The 19476-nt window shown below is 46.5% G+C and overlaps 1 protein-coding gene across 2 annotated transcripts in view; it reads left to right on the forward strand.

The window, feature by feature from the left end:
* The window catches only part of FSTL4 (follistatin like 4), a 592181-nt gene that overhangs the window by 230643 nt on the left and 342062 nt on the right, over nucleotides 1-19476 (forward strand). For both annotated transcript variants that reach the window (XM_066388059.1, XM_066388060.1), the window contains exon 4: nucleotides 16936-17184. In XM_066388059.1, the coding sequence (XP_066244156.1) occupies nucleotides 16936-17184 (249 nt within the window). The remainder of the gene's footprint in view (nucleotides 1-16935; nucleotides 17185-19476) is intronic.

Raw genomic sequence — 19476 nt, forward strand, 5'->3', positions numbered from 1 at the left:
ATAACTAAAGAAGATGAGCATCTTTTCATATATCTGTTGGCCATCTGTATTTCTTCCTGGGAGAAGTGTCTGTTCATATCCTCTTCCCATTTTTTTATTGGATTGTTTGTTTGTTTGTCGTTGAGTTTTATGAGTTCTTTGTATATTTTGGATATTAGGCCCTTATCTGAGCAGGTGCTTAAAAATATCATTTCCCAATTAGTTGGCTGTCTGTTTATCTTGTTATCAATTTCTCTTGCTGAACAAAAACTTCTTAGTCTGATGTAGTCCCATTCATTAATTTTTGCTTTCACTTCTCTTGCCTGTGGAGTTAAATTCATAAAATGCTCTTTAAAGCCCAGGTCCATGAGTTTGGTACCTATGTCTTCTTCTATGTACTTTATTGTTTCAGGTCTTATGTTTAGATCTTTGATCCATTTTGAGTTAATTTTAGTACAGGGGGACAAACTGTAGTCCAGCTTCATTCTTTTGCATGTGGCTTTCCAATTTTCCCAGCACCATTTGTTGAAGAGGCTTTCTTTTCTCCATTGTGTGTTGTTGGCCCCTTTGTCAAAAATTATTTGACTATATATATGTGATTTTATTTCTGGGCTTTCTATTCTGTTCCATTGGTCCGAGTGTCTATTTTTATGCCAATACCATGCTGTTTTGATTGTCGTGGCCCTATAAATAGAGTTTGAAGTCAGGTATTGTAATGCCCCCAGCTTCGTTCTTTTTCTTTAGGATTGCTTTGGCTATTCGGGGCTTTTTATAGTTCCATATAAATCTGATAATTTTTTGCTCCATTTCTTTAAAAAATGTCATTGGAATTTTGATGGGAATTGCATTAAATTTGTATATAGCTTTGGGTAATATGACCATCTTAATTATATTTATTCTACCTAACCAAGAACAAGGAATATTCTTCCATCTCATAATGTCTTTTTCGATTTCCCTTAACAATGGTTTATAGTTTTCATTGTATAAGTCTTTTACATTCTTTGTTATGTTTATTCCTAGGTATTTTATTTTTTTTGTTGCAATCGTGAAGGGGATTATTCTTTTGAGTTCATTCTCAAATGTTTCATTGTTGGCATATAGAAAGGCTGTTGACTTCTGTATGTTGATTTTGTATCCTGCGACCTTACTGTATTGGCTTATTTTTTCTAGAAGTATTTTTGTGGATTCTTTGGGGTTTTCGATGTATAGGATCATATCATCTGCAAAAAGTGATAACTTTACTTCTTCTTTTCCGATATGGATGCCTTTTATTTCTTTGTCTTGTCTGATTGCTGTGGCAAGAACCTCTAGTACCACATTAAATAAGTGTAGAGAGAGTGGACAACCCTGTCTTGTTCCTGATTTAAGGGGGAAAGCCTTCAGTTTTGTGCCATTTAGTATGATGTTAGCTGATGGTTTATCATATATGGCCTTTATCATGTTGAGATATTTTCCTTCTATACCCATTTTGTTGAGAGTCTTAAACATAAAATTGTGTTGTATTTTATCAAAAGCCTTTTCTGCATCTATTGATAATATCATGTGATTCTTGTTCTTTGTTTTGTTGATATGGTGTATTATGTTGACCGTTTTACGTATGTTGAACCATCCTTGAGATTCTGGGATGAATCCCACTTGATCATGATGTATTATTTTTTTAATATGTTGTTGTATTCGATTTGCTAGTATTTTGTTTAGTATTTTAGCATCTGTATTCATTAGAGATATTGGTCTGTAGTTTTCTTTTTTTGTGCCATCCTTGCCTGGTTTTGGTATAAGGGTTATGTTTGCCTCATAAAATGTGTTTGGAAGTATTGCTTCTTCTTCAATTTTTTGGAAGACTTTCTGTAGAATAGGAACCAAGTCTTCTTTGAAGGTTTGATAAAATTCGCTGGTATAGCCGTCTGGGCCTGGACTTTTATTTTGGGGGAGGTTTTTAATGGTTTTTTCTATTTCTTCTCTACTAATAGGTCTGTTTAGGCTTTCTGCTTCTTCATGACTCAGTCTAGGAAGGTTGTATTGTTCTAGGAATTTATCCATTTCTTCTAGGTTGTTGAATTTGGTGGCATAAAGTTTTTCATAGTATTCTACAATAATTCTTTGTATATCTACGATGTCTGTGGTGATTTCTCCTCTTTCATTTTGGATTTTGTTTATATGAGTTCTCTCTCTTTTTTCCTTGGTAAGTCTTGCCAAGGGTTTGTCAATTTTGTTGATTTTTTCAAAGAACCAGCTCCTTGTTCTATTAATTTTTTCAATAGTTTTCCTGTTCTCTATTTCATTTATTTCTGCTCTGATTTTTATTATCTCTTTTCTTCGGCTGGTTTTGGGTTGTCTTTGTTCTTCATTTTCTAGTTCCTTAAGGTGTGAAGTTAAGTGGTTTACTTCGGCTCTCTCTTGTTTGTTCATATATGCCTGAAGTGATATGAACTTCCCTCTTATCACAGCTTTTGCTGCATCCCATAGATTCTGATATGTCGTATTATCATTTTCATTTGTCTGTATATATCTTTTATCTCTGCACTAATTTCTTCTTTGACCCATTCATTCTTTAAAAGTATGTTGTTTAGTTTCCACATTTTTGTGGGATTTTTTCCCTCTTTTTTGCTGTTGAATTCTAGTTTCAAGGCTTTATGATCAGAAAATATGCTTGGTACAATTTCGATTTTTCTGAATTTGCTGATGTTGTTTTTGTGGCCCAACATATGGTCAATTCTTGAGAATGATCCATGTACACTGGAGAAAAATGTATACTCAGTCACTTTGGGATGAAATGTCCTGTAGATGTCTATCATATCCAGGTGCTCTAGTGTTTTGTTTAAGGCCACTATGTCTTTGTTGATTCTCTGTTTGGATGACCGATCTAGAGCCGTCAGCGGTGTATTGAGGTCTCCAAGTATGATTGTATTTTTGTCAGTTTTTGTTTTAAGGTCAATAAGTAGCTGTCTTATATATTTTGGTGCTCCTTGGTTTGGTGCATATATATTAAGAATTGTTATGTCTTCTTGATTCAGTGTCCCCTTAGCCATTATGAAATGGCCATTTTTGTCTCTGAGTACTTTTGCTGTCTTGTAGTCAGCTTTATCAGATATGAGTATTGCTACGCCTGCTTTTTTGTGGATGTTATTTGCTTGGAGTATTGTTTTCCAGCCTTTCACTTTGAATTTGTTTTTATCCTTGTTACTTAGATGAGTTTCTTGTAGGCAGCATACAGTTGGATTTTCTTTTTTGATCCATTCGGCTACTCTGTGCCTTTTTATTGGTGAGTTTAATCCGTTTACATTTAGTGTAATTATTGACACTTGTGAGTTCCTCATTGCCATTTTATAGATTGCTTTCTGTTAGTTTTGTGCCTTGTTTGATTCTTCTCTTTCGTTTTTTTATCTTTTGTTTTTATTTGGTTGTGTTCCATACATCTTTCCTCTGTTGCTATCTTTTTTAAATCATGTGCTTCTGTGGTGGTTTTTTCAATGATGGTTACCATTAAGTACTGAAAAGGGTTCCTACCCTGTTCATTGTAGTGCACTATTTTGTGAGTACTTTTGCGCTCCATCGCCCTTTGCTACTGTTAATCTTCATCCTCTCCCCCCTTTCTTATTGTTGTCACAGTTTAAAGTTGGTTTTGTTATGTTCTTCTTGGAGCTTTTACTTGTGGCTTTGTTGTTGTTGTTTTTTTATTCTTTGTATCTGATTGGAGAACCCCCTTTAGTATTTCCTGGAGTGGGGGTTTTCTGGTGATAAATTCTCTCATCTTTTCTATATCTGTGAATGTTTTTATTTCTCCTTCATATTTGAAGGATAACTTTGATGGGTATAGTATTCGTGGCTGAAAGTTCCTCTCTTTCAAGACTTTAAATATTGGGGTCCACTCTCTTCTAGCTTGTAGAGTTTCTGTTGAGAAATCTGATGATAATCTAATGGGCCTTCCTTTATATGTTGTATTCTTCTTTTCCCTGGATGCCTTGAGAATTTTTTCTTTGCAGTTGGTTTGTGCCAATTTTATTATGATGTGCCTTGAAGTAGGTTTGTTGGGGTTAAGAAAACTTGGAGTTCTGTTTGCTTCTAGAATTTGAGGTTTTAGTTCTTTCCACAGGCTTGGGAAGTTCTCATCTATTATTTGTTTGAGTATGTTCTCCATTCCATTTTCTCTCTCTTCTCCCTCTGATATACCTATTATTCTTATGTTATTCTTTTTGATGGAGTCAGATAATTCCTGTAGGGCTATCTCATTTTTTTTAATTTTTAAATCTCTTTCTTCTTCTCTTTGTTGAGCCTCAAGTTGCTTGTCTTCTATTTCGCTAATCCTCTCTTCTATCTGGCCTGTTCTATTAGCTAAGCTTGTTACCTCATTTTTCAGCTCATGAATTGAGTTTTTCATCTCTGATTGATTTGTTTTTATAGTTTCAATTTCCTTGGAGATATACTCTTTGTGTTCATCGAGTTGTTTTCTGAGCTCCCTAAATTGCCTTTCTGTGTTTTCTTGTATATCTCTGAGTATTTTTAGGATTTCTATTTTAAATTCTCTGTCGTTTAACTCCAAGGTTTCCAATATCTTAAATTTTTTCTCCATAGATTTTTCCTCATCTCTCTGTATTACCTCTCTTTCTTTTGTATCCATGATAATCGATTTTCTCTTCTTTAATGGCATCTGAGGGTGGTTTTCTTGATAGTATTAATGAGATTTTAAAAGGAATAAAAGGATAAAAAAATAAAAATAAAAATAAAAAATTGCGTGTTTTTGTTTTTTTTTTAAATTAATCATTAAATAAAGAAAAATAAAATAAGATAAAAATTTGAGGAAAAAAAAAGAATAATTCCTTCCCCTCCTTTTTTTCCTCTCCTCTCCTCTCCCCTCTTTTTTGAGAAAATCTTGTGATGAACTGTGAATTATATTGTACTAGATAGAACAAACAATACCTGTGGCGGAGGGCCTGAATTGGGGAGAAGTAATATAGGGGTAAAGGAAAAAGACAAAAAAGAAAAAAAATAAAATAAAAGAAAAAAATATTTATATATAAAAAAGGGGGGGAGCAGTATAGACCCACAAAAAGCAAATTAGGAAAAAATTTGGGTCAAGAATAAAATGCTTTGCTTTTAGGTGTTGGCTGACTCAGAGTTATGATGAGAGGAATAAGAGGGAAACAGGAAAAAGGGGTGGAAAATTAAAAAATTACTATTGTATTTAGTGGAACAAGAACTAGATAAAATGGAGAGCCAGGGATGGGAGCACTTCTAATGTGTTAAAAAGGTGAAGTAAAAACCATCCAAAATGTCACAAACTTAAGTTTGAGTCCCAGATAAGATAATTTGTTCGTTATTGAGGTTTGAATGAGAGAAGATGTAAAGGAGAGAGGAAGAGGCTAATATAGAGGGAGAAAAGAGAGAGAGAGAGAGAGAGAGAGAGAGAGAGAGAGAGAAGATGGAACCACTTAAAGAAGAAAAAAGAAAAAGGAGGAGAGAGAAAGAGAGAGAGTTAGGGGTTTTGGATTGCAACCCTCATAGAGAGGAAGGAGAAGGAAAGAAAAGATAATGGGAGATGTAACACTTATGGGTAGTGTAGTTCAAAGAGAGGCGAGAGTAAGACTGAAAGAGAATTAAATGACCAAATTGGAATAAAAAAAAGAAATCAAGTATAAAGAAAAGAGACACAGACGAACAAATATAATAAAATGGGATAGGTTATAAAGTCTGCAGATTATTCTTGATTTTGAGAGGTTGTCGTCTTGCTTTTTCTTTTCTGTCTTTCTGGTCGGTGACTTTGTACCCCGGGTTCTGCCCCTGTGGCACGCTCTGGAAGAGGTTTGCAGTTGGTAATTCTCTATGGTGATGTCATGTATTGGGCTTCAGTCTCGTTGGCAGTCGAGGCTTATTAGTGTTTATAGGCTCCAACAGTGAGAGGATCTCTCACTGTGAGAGTGTTCCTGGAGCCTCTCTTCTAGTCTTTTCCTTCCACAATTAGAAGCCTGGTAATCCAGCTATGGGGTTGCTGCTGCCTCTGCCTGGATAGTAAGAGTCTCAAAGAGCGGGCAACTCCCCACTCTATTCCCACTCAGCACAGGGCTCTGAGTAAGGCTCAGTCAGTCAGAGCTGCTAGCATAATCAGGCGTGGCTTCCTTCCACTCAAAGACCTCTGGTTCTGCCCCTCTGTGGGATAACTCGAGTGCCCACTCCTGAGGCGTTCGGTGGAATCTCTTGCCCACTCTCCGTGCGCACCCACCAGGATGTCAGACCAGACAGGTCATACTTCGAGTGAAATCCCTACCCACACAGAAAAGATCGAGCTTTGGAATTGGCTTTCGCTCTATCCCCGTGCGGCTTTCCCAAGGGGCTAGGGCTGCCTGAGATTCCGTTCCTGGCCCGCTCACAGACCTCTGACTCTGCTCCTCTGAGGGAAAACACGGGCGCCCACCCCTGAGGAGTTCGGAGGAATCTCCTTCACACTCTCCGTGCGTGGGCGCTGACCCTGATTCTGAGTCTCAGACGGGACGTCTTTCACTCTGAGAAAGCCCTCCTCCCACACAGAAAAGTTACTGGTTTGGAATTGGCTTTCGCTCTGTCCCCGTGCGGCTTTCCCAAGGCGCTGGGGCTTCCGCTCCTGGCCCGCTCGCAGACCTCTGATTCTGCTCCTCTGAGGGAAAACACGGGCGCCCACCCCTGAGGAGTTTGGAGTAATCTCCTGCACACTCTCCGTGCGTGGGCGTTGACCCGATTCTGAGTCTCAGCCGGGACGTCTTTCACTCCGAGAAAGCCCTCCTCCCACACAGAAAAGTTACTGGGTTGGAATTGGCTTTCGCTCTGTCCCCGTGCGGCTTTCCCAAGGCGCTGGGGCTTCCGCTCCTGGCCCGCTTACTGGCCTCTGACTCTGCTCCTCTGAGGGAAAACACGGGCGCCCACCCCTGAGGAGTTCGGAGGAATCTCCTGCACACTCTCCGTGCGTGGGCGCTGACCCGATTCTGAGTCTCAGGCAGGACGGAGAAATCCCTCGTCCCTCACAGAAAAGTTTCGCCTTTGGAGTTGGCTCCAGCTCCCTCCCCGTGCCCGGTCCCCTCAGGGCGCTGGGGCTCCTAGGAGATGCTGCTTTTTGCTCTCACAGAGGCCTCTGACTCTGCTTCTCTGTGGGTTAGCACGGGCTGCGCCCACCCCTGAAGTGTTCGTGGGAATCTCTTGCCCACTAACCCCGTGCGCGCCAGCCAGGAGATGTGGAAAATGGCTGTCCCACTTGTCTTTCTTTGTCTGGGTTTGGCGCGCGTGTTAGCTTGAATTGCCCTGGTTTTTCCACGGCTTGGATCTCCGTGCCACAGCCTGGTTTGGCTGTTTGTACTGCAGTCTGGACCTATTTACTCCCTATGCCCGCCTTAGTTTCTATATTCTCAGTTCTCAGTGAAAGCCTTCCTGTTTGGATTAGAGAGGAAGGCGGAGCATTTCTTACTCCTTATTTCCCCCGGGGTTTGACCATATATTTAGCCAATCTTTCGCCCGATCCTACCTTCGGGTGTGTTGTGAAGCATCTGAAGACTCCAAGGATAGGTTTTTCTGTTTCTGGTTGAAGAACTTGTTGAGTTTATGGGGAGATTTTCGGTATCGCTTCCTACCGCGCCATCCGACCCCTTCTTCTTACCAGTAAGAAACGAGGCTCATGTGTGAAAAAGACTTGCTTTGGTCAGGGTGAGAACCTGAGTCTGCAGCCTGTCGCCGGTGCTGTCCACCGTCTCGGCTCTTCCCGCAGCTCACTGCTCAGTGAGTTGCCATTATCTGTTTCCTTAAAGGCATTCACTTCTGATCACTCAGACCTCTCACCTGCAATCTTGGGGCTCTGCAGTGTTTTTACCAGCACCTGTCACCTGGCACCTTCCGCAGCCCACTCTGTGCCAGGCCTTGTGCAGAGCTCTGAGCATAAGAAGTAGAACCTGGTCCTTGTCCTGAAACACCAGAGCCCATCCCATCCTCTGCCTGGAGCTCTAAGTTACTGAAGTCTGGCTGCTGCAGGCCTGGCCCCGGGCTGCTGTGCTGTCTGAGGCAACAAGGGGACAGGGGATCACCACTCTGCGGGGTCAAGTGCACAGTGCTGGCAAGCAGCCAGAAAAGCCTCCAGGCCAAGAGCCTGGCAGCTCAGTTTAAGTGGAGTATGCCTGTGGGAGGCCTTGAGGAGAAAGCTCTAGAAGTCATGGGTCAGGCAGCATACTGTCATCACACACCACAGAGGGAGAAGCAGCATCACAGAGCAGAGGGCACCCAGAGGGAAGGGGAAGCCTACGACCTACTGTCTTTTTGCTCCCTTTCCTCACATGGGGCACCACTTGTCATGGAGACAGTGACTACTCAGAGACTACATGGTGTGCACCAAGGGGCCTAGGGGAGACGACCTTACAGTCCCTGCACAGGTGTCTGACACAGCCCCAACCCCCAGTCCTAATGGGTATTTTTTGATACACACAAATGGAAGCAGAGTTGAGGATGAGGAAGTCAGGAAGGGGAACATCTTTAGAGCAGACAAAAGGGCAAAGGAAATAGCTCACTTTGAGATATTTGCCCCACCTATTGATTAATCAGAATTACTAATTCTATCCCTATTGTGTTGCGTTCTGCGCAGTACTGTGTTTAGTACTTTTGTCAGTAAAGCCACTGTGGCATTTGCCTCAGAACTCTGAACTCTGTCCCTGTTCTGTGTTCCTATTCAGGGTCTCTACACCTGACCTAAGTGGGCCAGAAATGTCTGTGGGCACTGTGGGCACTGTGGCTGTGCTATGGGCTCACCTGGCAGGTGGTCTGGGCCCTGCTGACTGCCTGGTACCACCTGAGCTGTTGAGTGCAATCTGCAGAGTTTGGGCTGCAAGTCTGTTCTAGTCACTTTTCCTTGAGATGTGTCGTTTCAGACGCCCTGTACACAGAAGCTGGGCAGAGTCTACCTGGGCCCAGCAAATCCCCTCAGCAGAGGAAATTGCAAGGCAAGCATTTCCTTGAGATATTTTGAAACGTGCCATGTCAATTCTGTCTTTCAAAGCCAGTCAATACTTCCAATACAAGCATGCTCTATTCATTAAGGCAGGCCTCCTAAAAACTGACTGACCCACACCGTGGACACATGCAGCGGTAAAACCAACGGCTTCTTATCTTTCAGTCCTGGGTTTTCACCTCAGCACTAATTCTAAATGTATGAATAAAGCATTTATGGTGTACCCAACTCTTGACAGGAACTATCTTGTTGAATCCTTAATCAGCAACAAACTCTTGTTATTCTCAGTTTTAAATTAGAGGGGAATGAGGGTAGGGGCCTTGGCTGAGTTCCAAAGCTAACAAAGGCCAGGAGCAGTAGCGAGGTTTAACCGTGTGTGTCTGGAAACCCAGCTCAGTACAACAGAGCCCTGGCTGAGTTCTGACGCAGCACGCACGATGGGGAAGTAGTCCTGCATCATCAGCTCACATGTAGGCCAACACCGCCACATGCCTTTGCCTCATGCATTCTTATCTGTCTCAGCAAAGCTGAATTCAGTGATTTGGAGCCTCATTTTCTCCTTTCTGGGGCCTCTTAGTGAGGCTGGGGTTCCCAGTTAGGGGAAAAGGATGAAAGTCCTTGGCAGCCTAGTAAGATGACATCTGTCACTGTAGGCACTTTTTGTACTGGAAAAAAATCCAAAACTTGGAAATAAGGCAAAGGGAGTGTGGCAGTGTCCAGAGCATCACTGAACAGACCCACGCGAGGATCATGTACTGATCTGGGCTAGGGGAGTGCATCTTTGTTCAACACCCTGTTTACTACTGATGACAAGCCCAGACCATATGCAGTTGCACATTAACTTGTATATTTGTTTCCAGTAAAGATGCAAACTATTTCATTCTGGCTAGAAAAATGACCCCAAAGGTTATGGTATTCTTGCCCTATACGTCATTAAATAATCGCATGTCTCACCTGAGCATCTCATCTATTCCCATAGACTCCTCCACTCCTCTGGTCCCCTCAGTAAAGAGTCAGACAAACCTTAAATCAGGCTCACTGTATATTCCCCTGGGAGTCATGGTTTTGTTTTGAAAAGTAATACTTTGGCACTTACATTCACTTGCAATCAGAAATAAGCTCCCCCTAAAGCCCTGCCCAGGGGCCTCTGGCAGCACGCAGGAATTGCATTTACACTTTGGCTTGATCCAGAGTTGGATCGATATAAACTCCTTAGGCAGAATTGGGAGTCTACCAATCAGTTAACGTTGGTTAACGTCTGCTGTCCCTCTTGATGTTCCAGGCATTTCTGATTTTGACTTAGCACTTTATTTGGAAGCCAGTGTGTTAGCCCTCAGCTTAGGACCTGTGAGCTATGCACCTGACAGGTCACATTACCTCCTGTCGATGGTAATCATATGTTTCTCTTAAGCTTTGGGACCTGGAGAATTTGGTCAAGACATTCAGAGTTGGTCAAAATTCTGCTTTCATGAAGCACACAATTGCCTTGGTTTGGTCTCTGTTCTGTGGCCACTGGGAGGACATCACATCTTCCCAGCAGTCACCTGAACAATTTCAGGGGTAAAGGCTGGGGAGGAAGCAGGGAGACATTGAAGATGAGAGACATTATAATGGAGGGAGGAGCCAGGTATCTGGGCATGACAAGGAGGGGGTTTGGGCCTATGATGTTCAGAGATCCAATCAGAGCTTTCTTCTGTCATTCTGTAAACCTCAGCCCTCAGAGAGGAAGCTTAATTGGCCTCTGAGCTGCATATTCTCAAGGTATGTGAGCAACAGAAATCCAACAGGCCAGGCATGCTGATGTTGGGATATAGCCTAACATGAGAGAAGCTCAAATTATGGACATGAGTTCCTTGAGGCAGGGACCCTGACCCCAGCTGAGAAGGTGATCCCAAGTCTGAACGATTTAGAGTGAGAGTGATTCAAATCTAGGCTCCACCACCTACAGCCTACTTGCTGTCTGACCATAAGCAAGTCACTTCTTGACTCATATTTTCTAATCTGTAAAATGGGCATATTAACATGCCTCAGCATGAGGCCTGTGTGTTTAATTCGCAGAGCTATAAACAAAGATTAGATGAGCCCACATATGCAGCTCAGTGTTGGGCGCAGTGCCTGGCCCTGGCCCACCTCAGCACACAGCAGTGACTTTAAACCAGGAGTCGGGAACCTATGGCTCGCAAGCCAGATGTGGCTCTTTTGATGGCTGCATCTGGCTTGCAGACAAATCTTTAATAAAAAATAATAATAACGTTAAAAATATAAAACATTCTCATGTGTTACAATCCATTCATTTCCTACCACTCATGTTCATGGTTGCGGGTAGCTGGAGCCAATCACAGCTGTCCTCCTGGACAACACCAAATTTTTATTGGATAATGTGTAACGTACACGGATCATTGTATGGCTCTCACGGAATTACATTTTAAAATATGTGGCGTTCATGGTTCTCTCAGCCAAAAAGTTTCCTGACCCCTGCTTTAAACATTGCCCTCTCTGGCTGGGTTCTGCACTTCTCTCTGGGAGAAACTACAGGTTTTCTTCCTAAAACTTGAGTGTGAATGAGACTTTGCAGGGCAGACATGGACGTGGAGCAGCCCCAGCACCCAGGGCACCCAAAGGATGTGAAGGTTCCCACTCAAGTGACCAGTGGTAAGAGCCCAGGAGGTCTGTTCCCCTCCCCACTGGCAACCTGAGAGGTGCTAGGTTTATGGGAGTTTTTGAGGACAGGCCCTTCCAGCCAGGTATGGAGGTGGGACCTCTGGTTTATGGGAAATTTTGAGGACAGGCCTTTCCAGCCAGGTGTGGAGATGGGACCTACCTCCAACACTCAGTTCCCAGGGGCCAACAAAGCTTCCAGGGAACCAGGCAAGGTGGCGACTTTGTCTCTGCAGTCACAGCTCCCTGCAGACTGGGTCTGCCCAGCATCTGAACAGGACTTTGCAGACCAAGCATCTCGTGAGTCAGCCCCCTCACTTTGCACGTGGGTTCCAGGGCCCGGACTGCTCTGCTCTCCCCTGGCCCCAGGCTCTGCCCCCTCACTTTCAGCCTCAGGTCAAATCTCACCTCTTCCACGAGGCTTCCCTCACCTCAGAGGAGAGCTGGCCCATGCAGCGTTTCTATTTCCATCCTAGCATTTACCATGACCCATGTGTGTCTTGTTTGTTTTCCTCTTCACTCTTCTCTGTCTTCCTACACTGCCATGTAAGTGTCCAGAGGACAGCAGCCTAGTCTGCTCTGTGTCCCCAGCACCTAGAATAGGGTCTGGCACATAGGAGGTATTTCAAAAATACTTGTTGGATGACTAGGTAGGTGGAGAGCTGGCAGGCAGGCCCTCCTGAAGTGCCCTGTCATTACTCCCCACCCATGTGGGGGCACAGAGACTGTGCCAGCCGGCTGGCTGGGTCTCCACCTGGCTCTCACACAACCCACACTCTGCAGCCACACCCAAGGCCCTGGGTGCTCTCTGCAATGAGGGAGTCGAAGTTGACCAGGCACTCTGTCCCAGGACCACCTTGGGCATGTCTGAGGGTGTACGTTGTCTTGGGAGGGTGGCAGGGGGAGTACTGGGACCATGACCTGCAGCTCCTGGATAGCACACCCTTTACGTCTGCATACCTCTGTATTCACACTGCTCTTCTAAAGGCAGTTCTCAGCTTTAGGTCTTTAAAAAACCTGACCATGACCCAGGATATGGGGCTGCACCTCCCCGGTGAGTTTCTATGATGCACAGAGAATAAAGCCTGTGTCCTCTGTGTCTGCTGATAGGAGGGCAGCTGCCCCTGTGCACGTGCCTTCTGTCTGCAAAAGTGGGAGACCGCTGCTGTGCAGGCTAGCGTCCACGACAGGCAGCAGGGAGACCGTCAGCACTCAGGGGGCTGGTTCTTGGCAATGTGAGTGCCTTCTGCCTCCACACCCCACTGTTCCTTACCTGCACTGGGCATTGCTGAGAGTGTGGCCACCTCAGAGCCAAGAAGTCACCTCACTGTGGCTTTATTGTGGGATGAGGTGAGGCAGTGGGGATGTCAGCCCAGTCCTTTGCTGGGGGACCAAGGGCCTGCAGGAGGAGGCCCAGGCAGTACTAATGACGGAGACCTAGAGTGGAGACCTCCCAAGGCCGTGTAAGGGGAGGGGGCTCTCTCAGTAATCAAGCCAAGGACAAGTTTTCAGACAGAAATGGTGCTCTGGGCAAATGTGCTCACAGGCATTAGCATCCCAAAGTAGAAAACTAATGGTTTGCTCTCCGGGGTAATTCAGAGCACAACCCCTGAGTGTGGAGCAGGCTTTGGTTTGCTCTGTGCCAAAGCCCAGTTACAGAGCTGTCTGTGCTCTGGTGTGGTCAGTGGTGAGGGAAGCTTCCTGCTCCGGTGAAGGAAGCGAACCTACCTCCTCTGTCGGGTCCCGCCACTGAGATTACACAGACTTGACTTGGACCGTGACTAACCTCCATCGCCCCTACCTACACTTCAAGTTGGCAGTCCCAGGTCTGTGTCACTCAGACAAGAACCCTTACCTGAATCACAGAGGGAGACTTTAGCACCAACTGGTACAAATGGACTTGTTTCTCCTGCCACCATAACTTTCATGTAATAATTCCCATTTGTGACCATGTTCAGCAAATTTCATTAGTCTTGAAAAGCGGCTTATTTGGTATGATAATCAGTTTCTGACCTGGGTAAATGACTCTCTTTATGACTGTAAATTGAACACATCTTTTTCATGCATCATGGTTGTCCTCATAAATACTAAAGGCAGTTGCTGGCAGTCTCACTTGGTTACTTTTCCCATTACTGTTTCATCATCATCCAGGCAGGAGTGGAGAATTCATCCTGTTTTAGTAACAAAGAAGTGGTGACAAGGGGCTTGTTTAATGAGGAAACCACCACTTGTCAGCATCCCTGTGGCAGACGGGATCCTGGGCCTGTCCCTGTGCTGGGCATTCTCAGCTTGTCCCGGGCCTGTTGTTGGCAGACTGGGAAGGGGCAGGTGCAGGGCTTTAAAGCCACTTTTGCTTTAATTGCATATAATTAGGAATCGATTGTTTGCCAACAGCTGATTCCATGTCCAGAGAACCTAAATGTTCTTGACAACTTCCACAAGCCCTAGTTGGCATGTTTTCTTAGCACGAAGACCTCCGTCACACCTGCAAGCTAATCAAGTGTTGGCATAGGGGTATCACACACATGCTGCTTTTCAGAGGTGTTTGCTGCAATCCAGGCATGCAGGTGTTTCTAAGGAGAAAGGGTCAGGGAGTGAGTGTCACCCCATCCAATGTGAGCTGGCTTTCCTTTGACTGCTTAGGCTGGATTCAGTGGTCTCAGAAGCCCCTTTCTGCTCTGCCACTCCAAATTCTAGCCCCCTGGACCCCAGGAGACCCCAAGGACCCAAGGACATGTCTCCTCTTCATGCAGCTATCCCTCCAGCTTCCTTAGGCCCCCCTTGAAGGAGGCAAGGGGAGATGCGCCTCTGGGAAGGTCACTGCAAGTGGGAACCCTCACCACCCTTGCCATCTCAGCCTCTATCCTGGGGTTTGCACAGTGGCAGAACCAGAATTAAAGAGATCAGCTTTTAAAATGGTGTGTTTCTTAAAACCTGAGTGTCCGGGGGCCACCTGAGGACAAATGTCCTGCACCCTGTGGGGTCTCCTGAAGCCAGAGAGCGGGGCAGACCCTATGGGGCAGAGAGGGGCGCTTGGATGTGAGGTGGCAGGAAATGGACCCAGGGGTGCGCTGGAGTTGATCTAGGAAAAGAAGCACAGTCTGGGTGGTCAGTAAGGCCAGAGCAGAATGGACCAGAGGCTCGGAAACTCTGGCTCTGTTTTTTGCCAGACAGGACAATTAGTGGGTGCCCTTCCCATCGCATGCAGAAGTTCATTAACGTGGTGATACAATGGCAATGCTTTGTGCTCTGGCCCTGTGTTGGGAAGGGAACAAGTGCTGATATTTTTAGAGTTGTGTTTCTTTCATAGTAATGAGAGCTTTCCAGGGTAACTCATTTTTCAGGTGAATCACCAAACACATTTGGTGGCAAAGCAGCCATAAACACGTGGCAGAGCTTTCAGCCCAGAGCCGCTACCCTCACTGGGAGCCACGCAGCTCTCACCCCCTCCCCTGCCTGTCAACCTTGATGGGGAGGTGCGCAGTGCAGCGTGTGAACACCATGGAGCCTTGAGGCAATGGGTGAACAATTAGCCAAGTGGATAAAGGACATTCATGCCCACTTAGAATCTGCACTTTTACTCTGCTTGGAGATATTTGACCTTCTAGTTTATTATGATTCAAGAAAAAGTCAATATTTCTTAGCTTACCACGGTCAATGGAATTTAAATGAGTTATTGAATCAAGCAGTTAATCTATCAATAACTGATTCTTTTCCTTTCAAATCTATAGTGATGAAAAGCAGACTTAACCAAACACAAGAAAAGGGTTTCTTTTGTTGCTGTTGTTTGTTAACCCCATGAACTGGAACTGGCATTGGAAGTTCAATGTAGAGTGCAAGGGCCCTTCTGTTCTATTGAGAATTTTGAAGATTTAATTAAAACTTAAAAGCAAAGGCCCTGGCTGGTTGGTTCAGCAGTAGAGCATCAGCCTGGCGTGTGAAAGTCCCGGGTTCGATTCCGGCCAGGGCACACAGGAGAAGCGCCCATCTGCTTCTCCACCTTTCCCCCTCTCCACCTTTCCCCCTCTCCTTCCTCTCTGTCTCTCTCTTCCCCTCCTGCAGCCAAGGCTCCATTGGAGCAAAGTTGGCCCGGGCGCTGAGGATGGCTCCATGGCCTCTGCCTCAGGCGCTAGAGTGGCTCCGATTGCAAAGGAACAACGTCCCAGATGGGCAGAGCATCGCCCCCTGGTGGGCATGCCGGGTGGATCTCGGTCAGGCCTATGTGGAGTCTTTCTGTCTGCCTCCCCCTCCCCAAGCTTCTCACTTCAGAAAAATGCAAAAAATAAATAAATAAATAAACTTAAAAGTGAAGATTTCTGTGGCCATAAAAGCCTGTGTTCATGTTTTCATCATTTGTATTTGATATCCCTTTACCATCCTGTCTGTTGTCATTAGTGCCATATGGCAGTCAGGCAGTTTTCTGGGCTCCTGTGACATGGGTGGTACCTGCTGGGTTGGCCTTTCACTGAATGTACCCTTTCCAGCAAAAGCCACTCTACTATCCATCCTGCCTGCTTTGCATCGGAGCTCTGGGCACCGCTGCCTGAGATCATCATGGGCACGCATTGGGTGCAGGGGACAGCCAGCAAGTCACAGGGAGGAAACCCAAAGCAAACTGGCAGCTGCCATTTCCAGGTTGCCGGCCTTCTTGCTGCACTGCCGCACTGCTAGAGAGGGTGAGGCAGAGAAAGGCTGCTGGTGCCATCACTGATGTTATGCAATCTGGAGAACTGTTTTCCCCAGAGGCAAAGGCCAGCCTCTGGCCTCCCAGCCTTGACTGCCCTCCCGACCCCCACCTCAAACACTTAAAATACCATGTTTTCCTTACTCTGCACTTCCTCCAGGTGTCACAGTGGCTCCCCAGTGCCTAACATACTGGACCAAAATGCCTCTGCCTGGCTCTCCCAGTCTCCCAGAATCACACCGTGCTCCCTAGGACCCATCCACCCTCCCCCTTGCATAAAACTCTGCCCTACCTCAGGTCCCTGCATGCAGCAAGGGAGCCTGCACTGGAGCCCTTGGTGTTTTTCTGAAAGCCCTGCTGCTTTCGGTCAGCATGGCCATGGGCACTTTGCCACCTATATGTGGCCCCCATTCATTCCTTCCTCCCAGATGGACAGGGCGCATGTCTGAGATGTCTGGTGTGAGCCAGCCATATAAACCAGGCTCTATACTACATGACCTTGCTCTTGGCACCACCGGCCAGCTGCTGTTGGAGTACAGGGCCTGTCTTGGGCACCCTGTGCCCCCAGGGCTCTGCTCACCATGACTTGAAAGAGCCACAAAGGAAACCAGGACCCCACCAAGTTCCTGGAGCTGACCCTCTGTGTTTGTGTGCCTGGCAGGGCTTCCCAGCTACGACGGGCTGCCAGCCTCCTGCAGGAAGAAACTATGCAGCCGTGGGAGCAGGTGTGCGCTCAGCAGGGAGACGGGGGAGCCTGAGTGCCGGTGCCTGGAGGCCTGCAAACCGAGCTACATGCCTGTGTGTGGCTCCGACGGGAAGTTTTATGAAAACCACTGTGAGCTCCACCGTGCCGCCTGCCTGCTGGAGAAGAAGATTGTCACCGTCCATAGCAAGGACTGTTTCCTTAAAGGTAGGAACATGGTTTTGTGTCCCTATGTTGTAGTGTTTGGGGAGCATTCTTCTGATGGCCTTTTGACCACTGGCCCAGGTATCCAGAGGTAACAGGTTCCATGTAAAGGCAGTAGAGATAGAGGAAGGCAGGAGCCATCACAACAGGGAAGCAGAAGCATTTGGAGATGCAGGCTTTGTTGGAGCCACCTGCCCTCGGAGAGCAAATTCAGGGAGGCACAACTAAGCCCTGGCTGGTGTGGAACATGTGTCCAGGAGGAGCCAGGCCAGAAGGTGGTGCCCAGGTCTCACACACATAGGGTGGGCCTGTCGGGGTGATAGGTCCTACGTGTGCCCCTCTGAACATAGCCACATGAATCAGGGGGCAGGCTGTGCATAGACTCTAGTACAGTGGGCTCCCGCATGGCAGGCTCTCAGACCCTGGCCTGGAGTGGTGCTGATGGAACACCTCTCCAAGCTGACCTGGCCAGGACACCCCTGAGCAAGGCAGACAGGCCCTGATGGACAGAAGACCATGTCCGTGGAGCTGAGGCCAAGGGTTCATGCTCGGCGCTGGGGCTGAGTTGAAAGAGAAGGCCATTGGCAGCTCCCATGGGAGGGTCAGAGCCCTCAAGGCAGGGCATTGTGGCTCTTCCCAATGGATCCATTCTCAGCACCTGGCATGGTGCCTTGCACCAGGCTGACACCTGGTGGCTCACAGATGTTGGAAGATGTGAGAGTTAGAATGCAAGTTCCACAGTGGCGCAGTGATGGAGAGTCGGACTGGGATGCAGAGAACCCAGGTTTGAGACCCCAAGGTCACCAGCTTGAGCATGGGCTCATCTGGCTTGAGCCAAAAAAAGCTCACCAGCTTGGACCCAAGGTCACTGGCTCGAGCAAGGGGTTTCTCGGTCTGCTGGGGGCCCACAGTCAAGGCACATGTAAGAGAGTGGTCAGTGAGCAACTAGGGTGTCAAAATGAAAGACTGATGATTGATGCTTCTCATCTCTCTCCGTTTGTCTGTCTGTACCTATCTATCCCTCTCTCTGACTCTATCTCTGTCCCTGTATATAAATAAATAAAATAAATAAATAAATAAATAAGTAGATGCAAGTTCCCATGTTGATGCGACCCTGATGCATGGTACCTTCCATAGCCAGTGGGAATAACTGATCCTGAAACCAAATGGTCACACATGAATAAGTTAGAAAATATGAGAAGACAGAAGCAATGTGTGGCAGATAGGAGCATGGGGGACATCAGAGGTGGGAGATGCCATGTGGTGTTGCATGAGGGCAGAGACCTACCTTGGGGTGGGGGACAGGGAGGAGAAGAGGAGGCTTGGGACTGAGCCCCACCATTGCTTGCAACGCTGACAGCAAAGGGCTTCTGAGTGGGCGGAACTGCAAGGGGCTCACTGTAACTAGCCCCGAGCCTGGGATGGGGTGACGGGCATGTGCTCAGCAGTAGAACACAGGTCTGTGGTGGCTCCTGAGGTTCTGCTCATGCCACCTGCGCTTGCAGAAAAGGCAGCTTTGCCACCCTTGTCTATGATCTGTGGCCGCAGTGAGCCTGGGAGCACTTGGGGCTCTGCAGTCAAATTGATCCTCTGATGGACACTGTCTTAGACCCTTTCATGGCTGTGCTTATGACACTGATGCTGAGGTGGAGGCACATTATGGAAATGAAACCAAAATGAGCCCACGAAAAATATCCCTGGTCTGGGAGCACTGCCCAGCTGCTCCTGCCAAGTCCCCAGCAGCCGTGAGCTCTAAAACACTTGACCAGTTGTTCCAGCTTTATTGGCTGTGTTGAATTTTATAGACTGATGTTCCGTTCTCCAGTTTCCAATATCCCCCAGACTGCATCTTTCTGAAGGATTTTATTTCTGCCTCAGAGTATGCACAGCCTCCCTCACCATCCGTTATTCAAACAGCATTTCTCAGCTCATCTGAGGGAGAAACAACCAACACAAACCTGGGAAGGGTGGGGGCAGGGCAAGTGAATAGGGTTCTGTTTCATGCTGATTGACTTTGTGCACCATATTCTTCTGATTTGTTGAGATTTTCACACATTTTTGTGAGTCCCCACCCAGGCGGTATGGCAGGCCCACTGTCCTAAAGCTCCATTTCCCTGCAGAACAATACTTGTAAGGTCCCCCGAAGTGGCAGCCCCGCTCTGGTGCTTCCCAGCTGTGTGGCCTTAGGTGTGTGGCTCCACTTCTCTGGGCCTTTTCTCGTCTTTAAGATGGAGCTATCGGCAGTACCCGCCTACTCTGCGGAGAAAAGTTCATGAGCTGCTGCCCAGAAACCAC

Source organism: Saccopteryx leptura, chromosome 6 (assembly GCF_036850995.1).
Source record: "Saccopteryx leptura isolate mSacLep1 chromosome 6, mSacLep1_pri_phased_curated, whole genome shotgun sequence".
Taxonomy (NCBI): Eukaryota; Metazoa; Chordata; class Mammalia; order Chiroptera; family Emballonuridae; genus Saccopteryx; species Saccopteryx leptura.